The sequence below is a fragment of the Lathyrus oleraceus genome, chromosome 2, assembly GCF_024323335.1.
Source record: "Lathyrus oleraceus cultivar Zhongwan6 chromosome 2, CAAS_Psat_ZW6_1.0, whole genome shotgun sequence".
Classification (NCBI taxonomy): domain Eukaryota; kingdom Viridiplantae; phylum Streptophyta; class Magnoliopsida; order Fabales; family Fabaceae; genus Lathyrus; species Lathyrus oleraceus.
Genome location: NC_066580.1, coordinates 86,730,042 through 86,739,116, shown reverse-complemented (window position 1 = coordinate 86,739,116; position 9,075 = coordinate 86,730,042). Strand labels below are relative to the sequence as shown.

Sequence of the window (9,075 nt, the reverse complement as noted above, 5' to 3'; positions counted from 1 at the left end):
GGGAGTGATAATGGCTGAGGTGGTGAGGCATTGTGATGTGGGTACTAAGGTGCTGTTAGGAAGTCCTGGTAAGGTGAAGGAGGATGGACAGGCAGGCTGGTCTGAGGCGGCTGATGTTAATAAGATGGTGAAGAAACTCGATGCTGTGAAGCTGCTTGATGCTGCTAAGGGAGTCTCGCATTCTGGCACTAGGGAGGATTCTGCTAGTGAGGCGGCGGTTGCTCTGGAATTCAATTCTGATTTGGCTAGGGATAATCCGAATATTCTGAAGGCGTATGTTGGAGTGGTACGAACGTCGGGTTTGGCTTTTTCGATGCAGGAAATTATTCAGGCTGAAGGTTATTTTGATTTTTCCGTCAAGCCCTTAGGGCCTAATCTGTGCATTTTCGAAGATGTGGAGGAGGGGGCGGTAGAGGCCTTTGTTGCTGAAGGGCATATTTGGTGGAGCAAATGGTTTACATCAATTGATAGATGGAAACCTGGGCATGTGGATGAAGAACGTCTGATGTGGGTTCGCTGTTTAGGTATTCCGTGTCATGTTTGGACGGATGATTTCTTTGGTGTTTTTGCGGGCTTGTTTGGTTCGTTTGTTCGGTCTGATTGCAATACAGCTTCGCGGAAGGTGTTGGATTCGGCGAGATTACTGGTTCGAACTAAAAGAAGAAGGTGGGTTAATGATCTGTTCCAAGTAAAGATTAATGGACTGCTTTTTGACATTTCTGTGGTGGAAGAGGTGGGAAGGGTTTTTAGTGAAGCTGCTGATAATTGTGCAATCAATTCTTCGAATGAGGCGTTGTCGTCGGATGATGAATTAGGTGATGTGGGGGTGGAGACTCATCATGTGTTTGAGGAAGACGATTTGATCCTGCGGGAAAATTTTGAACAACCTCTTGGACACAGACCTGCTGCAGTTCAAGCAGAGTCTGTTGCGTTTCCTGGTGTATCTCGAGGGCAGTTACGGACTGTACCACAGGATGGAGGGTATCCTTTGGATGCGGCTGCAAACTGGAGTGATTGTCATGGTGTACGTACAGAGTCTGTTTTGCATTCTGCTGTGAATTCTGTGCAACTGGTTTCACAGGTTGGTGGGATGACGTTGGATAAGGGGAAGGCGAATTGTTGTAGGAGTGGAAACTGTTGGAAGGAGAATTCGGAAGCGATAGTTTTAGAAACTGAGCAATTTGTTTCGTCGTCTTCGGAGACTGCTGGCTCCTGTGTGCGGGTGTCTCAAGGAAGAAAAAGGCTATTGGTTGGAGCTGAAGGTTCGGTGGGTGCTACGGCAGAATTGGAGAAGGGAGAGTCTGTTGCGTTTTCGGTTGATGTGGGTGCAGGTGGGAGGTTGGCTTCGGGGAGCTTTGAGAAAACAGTTCAGTGTGCGGATCCGGCACGGTCTGGAGGTTATGCGCTGGACAGTGAGGCGACTTTGTCCGGGACGGTTATGGGTTTGAAATTTTTGGTTGGTGGGCAGAGATTGGGGAATTCGAAGGATAGGAGGTTTGATATTGAATTTTCTGGGCTGCGAAGTTGAAACAGAGGCAGCAATAGTGACAGGTCAGAGACTATTTCTGAGTTCCCTTTATCTAATTTTAAATTGAATAGAATTATTTCTGCTCGCGGTAATATTGAGGGGGATGGTCAGTTCCTTTCTTCTTATGATTCTGTAGAGGGAAGTGATAGTGTGAAACAGGTAGATGAGGATGAGGTTAATAGTGGAGTGGCGCGTATGATTTGGAATAGAGCAAAATGTTTGGGGTTGACGGGAGGAGGGTCGGACAACCTACAAATTAGTGCCATTAAAATGAGGGAGTTAGCTGATAAATGTGTGGTTTCTTTGGTGGATGCAAAATCAAATAATTTAAAATGATTATTGCGTCGTATAATATCCGTGGGTGTGGATGCAATGCTAAATTGCATTCTTTGAGAAAAGTAGTTGGAGATTCAAAGGCAGATGTGTGTTTTATTCAAGAAACCAAGATTCATGCAATTGATAATTTTCCGGTGGACTCTGTTTGGAGTGATTCTTTAGCGGATTGGAGTTCTAAATGGGCAGTGGGTAGATCGGGAGGTATTTTAACTTTGTGGAAGAAAAAGTCTTTTATCCTTGTTTCTAGTTTTGTTGGGGAAGGATTTCTTGGTATCCATGTGTTGTGGTCCGGTTTCAATCTTTTCTTGGTGAATGTGTATTCCTCTTGTTTTATTGAGAAGAAGAAGGCTTTTTGGGGGAGGCTTGTAGAGTTTAAAGCAAAATTTCCAGATGGGTTGTGGTGTGTTGGTGGTGATTTTAATACTGTTCGGGTTAAAGTGGAGAGGAAGGGTATTTCGAATAATTTTAATCTAAAAGAGGCGGAGGACTTTGAGGATTTTATTCGCTCGATGGATCTTGTGGATGTTCCGTTGATTAACAAGAAGTTTACCTGGTTTAATTTGGATGGGAGTGCTTGTAGTAGGTTGGATAGATTCCTCATTTCTGAGAAATTATTTGACCTGTGGGGTGTGGGAGGGATTGTGGTGGGGGATAAGTCTATTTCAGACCATTGTCCTATTTGGTTAAATTGCAAGATTGTGGATTGGGGTCCAAAACCTTTTAAGTTTTTTAAAGGGTGGTGTGAGCATGATGAGTTCACTCCTTTGGTGAGGAATGTTTGGAAGAATACTTTTAGGGGAGGGAAGGCGAGCTATATTTTGAAAGAAAAATTGTTGGCGGTGAAAATAAAATTGAAGAGTTGGAATAAAGAAGTCTTCGGGATGCTTGATTTGAATGTGGATAAAGCGGTGGGTGAGCTTAATTCGTTGGATTTAATGGTGGCGGATTTAGCGGAGGATGGTTTGGTTGATTCGGTGAGGAGAAATAGAGAGGTGGCTTCGAAAGAGGTGTGGGATACTATGTTTTAAGAGATAACTTTTTGCGGCAAAAAGCTAGGTGTAATTGGATTCGGCTTGGGGATACTAATTCCAAATTTTTCACTCCGTTATGAAAGGGAGATTTAGGAGGAATAATATTGCTTCTTTGATTACTCCAAGAGGGCGATTGGAAGGTGTGGAGGATATTAAAAGTGAGATATTTAATCATTTTAAAAGCCGCTTTACGGAACCGATGGAGAATAGGCCGACCTTGGATGGGCTTAATTTTAATGTTCTTAGTGTGGAAGATAGAGATTTGTTGGAAGCTCCATTTCAAGTGGATGAAATTAAAGAGATTGTGTGGTTAAGTGATTGCGATAAGAGTCCGGGACCGGACGGTTTTCCGCTTGGTTTTTTGAAAAAATGTTGGAATTTTGTGAAGGATGACGTGGTGAATTTCGTTCAAGAGTTCTATGTGCGTGGTGTTCTTCCCCGATCCGCGACGGCTTCTTTTCTTGCTCTTATTCCTAAAGTTGATTGCCCGATAAGCATTGATGAGTATCGTCCTATTTGTTTAGTGGGTTGCTTATATCGGTTAATTTCAAAAATTCTTGCGGCGAGATTGAGATTGGTGATTGGTAAACTTGTGTCGCCTTTTCAAACGGCTTTCATTGAAGGGAGACAATTATTTGATGGGGTGGTGGTGCTTAATGAGATATTAGACTTTGCAAAAAGGAAGCGTAGGAAATGTATGGTGTTGAAGGTTGATTTTGAGAAAGCCTATGATTGTGTTTCATGGGGTTTTCTTAAATTTATGCTTAGAAAAATGGGTTTTGGTGAGTTATGGATGAAGTGGATGGAAGGGACGGTTTTTTCTAGCTCGGTATCAATTTTAGTTAATGGGAGCCCAACTTTGGAATTCAAAACTTCTAGAGGGTTGCGTCAAGGAGATCCTCTCTCTCCTTTTCTTTTTCTTTTGGTGGGAGAAGGTCTTGCGGGTATGATGAGGAAAGCGGTTATGTTGGGATTATTCAATGGTTTTGCGGTTTCGGAGGATATTCATTTTGAGATGCTCCAATTTGCAGATGATACGGTTTTAGTGTGTGATGGATCTAAGGAAAACTTATGGTGTATTAAGACCTTATTGAGGGGCTTTGAATTGGTGTCGGGGTTGTGTATTAATTTGAAGAAAAGCAAGCTGTATGGTGTGCATGTGGAGGATTTTATTTTGGAATCGGCGTCTTCTTTTCTAGCTTGTAAATTGGAAAAGATACCTTTTACTTTTCTCGGTATTCCAATTGGAGGTAATCATAGACGCAGAATTTTTGGTCTATGATGATGGCAAAGTTGAAGAAGAGATTGAGTGGTTGGCGAGGGAAACATCTTTCTCTTGGAGGTAAGGTTACTTTACTCAATTCGGTGTTAAACAATGTGCCTATCTTTTTACTTTCTTTCTTTAAGGCTCCTAAGTGTGTTTTGGAGGAAATTATCAAAATCCAAAGGAATTTTTTATGGGGGGATGGTGGTGGAAGTAGAAAAATGTGTTGGGTTAGTTGGGATAAAATTTGTCTTAGAACGGAGGAAGGTGGCTTAGGTGTTAAGAATGTGGAGTGGTTTAATTTGGCTTTGATGAGTAAATGGGGTTGGCGTTTTCTTAATGATAAGCATGCTATTTGGTTTAAATTACTCCAATTTAGATATGGTAGTGGTTTGCAATCTCTTGGTGATGTGGTATCGAAGTCGACTCTTTCTAATTATTCCCTTTGGTGGAGAGATATTCGGTTGGTTTGTGGAACTCCCTTCGTGGGCATGATTGGTTTGGTGATTCAATTTCTTGTAAATTGGGGAGAGGCAATTCTATTCTTTTTTGGAAGCATTGTTGGTTGGGAAATAGTTCTCTTAAGCTTCTTTTTCCTCGTTTATTTGAGGTTTGCTCTTTTCCTAATGCTCTTGTGATTAATTGTGGTTTATGGGAGAATGGGGGGTGGAGTTGGAAGGTGGGTGTTGATTCAACCTTATTAGTAGGTGAATTATTGGAGGATTGGAAGGAGTTAATAGAGATTCTTAAGGATGTGAAACCGTGTACGAATGGGGTTGATAAATTAATTTGGTGGAGAGATGTGGGGGGCTTTTCGGTTAGGAATGCATTTAAACGCTTGTATACATTGAATTTGGCTATTTCTAATGGTAGTGATTTTAGATTTTGTGAACTTAAAAGATTATGGAAAGCTACTATTCCGTGGAAAGTCAAGTTGTTTGGGTGGAGATGGATCTTGGGAGCCTTACCGACGAGAAAAGAACTTTGGCATAGAGGTGTGATTTTAGGGGTGGAAGCTTCTCTTTGTCCCTTATGTGATTTAGAAGAGGAATTTGTTGGTCACCTTTTTCTTAAGTGTGGTAAAGTTAAATTTATATGGAAGGAAGTGTTCTCGTGGTTTGGCTTGGATTTTGATGTTCTATTGAGAAGCTCGGATATTGATACTATTGTTACCGGAGAAGATGTGCTTTTATTTCTATTAAATTCTTTGGATGGTAGAGTAAAGTCATTTTTTTTCGCTTTTATTTGGCCTTTGGTTTGTTGGAGCATTTGGAATGCTAGAAATAGTTTGGTCTTTGAACACTCTAATTGGAATGTGGTTGAGATTTTACTGCTTATTAAATCAATTGGGTGGGATTGGATTTCTATTTTGTCTAAGGGGAATATAGATATTACTAGAGATTTGTGGTTTGCTAATCCTGCTAATTGCATTGGATTGTAACTTTGTTTCTTTTGTATTGGGTTGCACCCCTTGTGCATATTAATACAAGTGTTTATCAAAAAAAAAAAAAATTGGAAATTTTAAATTTTAATAACACGGAAATATTTTAAATTTTATATTAATGTTTGTGTTCATTCTATTTAATGAATTTTTTTTTTAAAATCTATGGATTGATTTTATATTTTTATACTACCTCAATTTCTATTTATGAGAAAATTTACTCTTTAAAATCTGGATTATATAATGGACAAAATACATTAATTGTTCAATGAATTTAAAAAGTCAATCTTTTTATAAATAAGATCAAGGGAATATTATGTTTTTTTACTGATTTTTAATAATTTATTATTTCATTAAACAATGATTTCTAATGTTTTTATTAAGAATACTGGGTATGAGTACCTTTAGTGTAAATTATGATAAAATTTTAATTTGTTTTAAAATAAAATAAAATGATAAAGTGACATGACAATGACTCATTATTTGATTGGTTGAGAGTAACAATATCTAACTATATTCAAAAATATCGGATTGTTCACAATTTTTTATATTATAAATATAAGAAAGAAATCAGCCATTTATTATTAAAACTTTGACTTTTAATATTGAATATATTAATCAAATATCAAATCTCTCTTTATGTTTACATAATATAAAATAAAACAAAATTCAATCTTCATTGTCATTTAATCACAATGTTTTAAAGCGTTATCTAACAATTTAACATTTATTATTATTATTATTATTATTATTATTATTATTATTATTATCATTATTATTATTATTATTATTATTATTATTATTAATTCTATATATTTAAAAATAAGTTATTTATAATTTGTAAAAAATAAAATTTTAACAATAAATATATATTTGTTTGATTAATTAATTGAATTAGTAGTTGCAAAGACATTCAATTTCAATTGTTGTGGTGCGGAAGGACATTCGATTATGATTGTAGGGATGGAAATGGAGATCCAACTGTAGTAGCGGAAATTAAATCTTGCAATTAAAACTAATTTTGTGATAGAAGATAAACAATAATGGAGAATCATAAATTCTTAACCAATTTTATTCATAAAATTCTTATATATAAGATTCAGTTTTATTTAAAGCATGATGATTGGTGTTAAAACAATACAAGATCTATAAAGCTTTTGTATAATTAACCAGATGGAGGAGAGTGTTTGCAACACGGAAGTCTGGGACACGCAATAGGGTCACATATTTTACCTCCAAATTGGCAGCAAGGTGGTAAGTCCTGTACTTTTCCAGCAAAAACGCTTGTAATAGCGACTAGTAACAACACAAGTTTGAATAGCATATTCAACATATTTTTCATCATTCCTCAGCTTTTTTTGTAAAGAAAAAAAAGATAATATATATTATAGTGAGTCCTATCTTAAAACAAAATGTACTTATTTATAGGCAAAAAAGAAAAAGAAAGAATCATCAAAATATATAAATGGAAAAAAATTTAATTATATAAAAATCTTTTTATATTTTATATTAATTTTTGTGTTTATCCATTGAATGACTCTATATGTTTATATTTTTTCTATTGACTAACTTTATCTTTCTCTCTTATCCTATTTATAAAAAAAAAATCAAATTCATTGAATAAATAATATATTTAATGTATCAGTATTATTCAATAAATTTAAAATATATTATTTTTTTTCCTTTCAATTGACTAACTTTAACTTGAAATTGAAGACGAAGTTGATAAACATGTTACTGCTCTAACTGGAAGACGGGTATCTGATGAAGAGTCATGTGACAAAGAACTATCCTATTAGGAACTAATTACTTCATATAATGAATTTAAAAGAATAAAGTGAAATAAAATTTAAATATTTTTTATTAAGAACAAATAAAAATCAAATGATTATTCATTTGTCTCTATTTATTTTTACTTGATATTTTAAAATAAAAGAAATTAAAATGGATAACAATCGAGCGTGAAAGTGCTCGAAAAAATAAAATGAATGCATTTAAATAATCTTTGCGTAATATAGTTTTGTAAAATTGACAGGTAAAAATCAAATTTTACGGTTAAAAAAGCTTGGTTGAAAAGGCTATGGTTGATAAAATTGTGAACAAAAGTGGAGTCAAAAAAATTAAACGGGTACGCCAGGTTAAACTACGCGAACTAGAGATTAACAAAACTAACAGTTGCAAGCCCGATCTTCAAATTTTCCGCCCGATAAATGTATGCTCATTTGAAAATCGATTCAACTGGTTTGTCTGTAAAACCAAAATTTTATTCTAAGCAAAGAAAAATAAAGTCGGATACATGAAAGTTTGAAATGGCCAAACGAAATTGGGGTATGACGATCGAGACTCCTCTCTCAAATAAACGTCGGGTTCTTCAACTCATCTTAGGCCTAACAGATGCCTATGCTACTGTAGGATCCCAAATTTGTCAAAGTAATTCTCTTCCATCCTTTGACAAAGCATGCTCCATGATCATCTTAGAAGAAACAACCATAGTGAAAAAGGAAATCAACATCACTAACAACGCTACCTTCATTGCCTCACACACTAATGCATCGAATCCTACTCCTTCCAAGCGCAACAAATGCAGCGGAGGTAATATATATTATGGTAGATGAGGTATTGGATGTGGCTACCACAAAAGAGGACGAAACAATGGACGTGGTGGCGGTAGCTCTCGACATCCACAATGGACTTTACCACCCTTCCCACATCAACAATCGCAATGAACTTATCCATTATATCCCAACCAGAACCAGTTGTGGAGTTTTCCTCTGCGACAACAGCCTTGGTCCACTCCGACATGTCGGTACCCGATAACTGGAAACTCGAACAAGCAAGCTGGTATTCTTGGGCAAAAGCCTAATCATCAGGCTCATTTAGTGACCACTGCACTATTCCAATCTAGTCACCAAGGATCCTCTCAATATGCTCCAACAGACATTCAAGCTGATATGCATACATTATGTATTTCTCCTCCAGATGATCAATGGTATATGGACGCCGAGGCTACATCGCATATGACAGCGAACAAAGGTAATCTTATGTCTTATTTCAATACGAGCAATAATATTATTTTTGGCAGTCGTCATAATATTTTATTTATTGGTTATGGACATGCATCATTACCTAACTCTCCATACTCTTTCAATTTACACAATGTATTACATACTCTAAAACTAATAAAAAATCTCGTCTTTGTTAGACAATTTACCATTCATGATGATGTTTCCATTGAATTTGACCGCTTTGGTTTCTCTGTGAAGAATTTTTAGATAGGAATACATTTAATGATATGTAACAGCTACAACGACCTCTACCCACTTACCACCATACCTTACTCAATAACCTAACCACCATCTACCTTTGCCGCATTATCTAATGAAGTATAGTAGAACCCTTTAGGACACCCTGGAGCAAATGTCTTAAATTCTCTACACCGAAACAATTTTCTTCCATGTGATAAGTTTCAGAAAAA

The 9,075-nt window shown here is 36.4% G+C and overlaps 1 protein-coding gene across 1 annotated transcript; it reads left to right on the top strand.

Moving 5' to 3' along the window:
- Positions 1–1,860: 1,860 nt before the first annotated feature.
- LOC127122036 (uncharacterized) lies at positions 1,861–2,892 on the top strand. The gene has a single exon (XM_051052449.1). The coding sequence runs from the start codon at positions 1,861–1,863 to the stop codon at positions 2,890–2,892; it is 1,032 nt and encodes a 343-aa protein (XP_050908406.1).
- Positions 2,893–9,075: the final 6,183 nt, after the last annotated feature.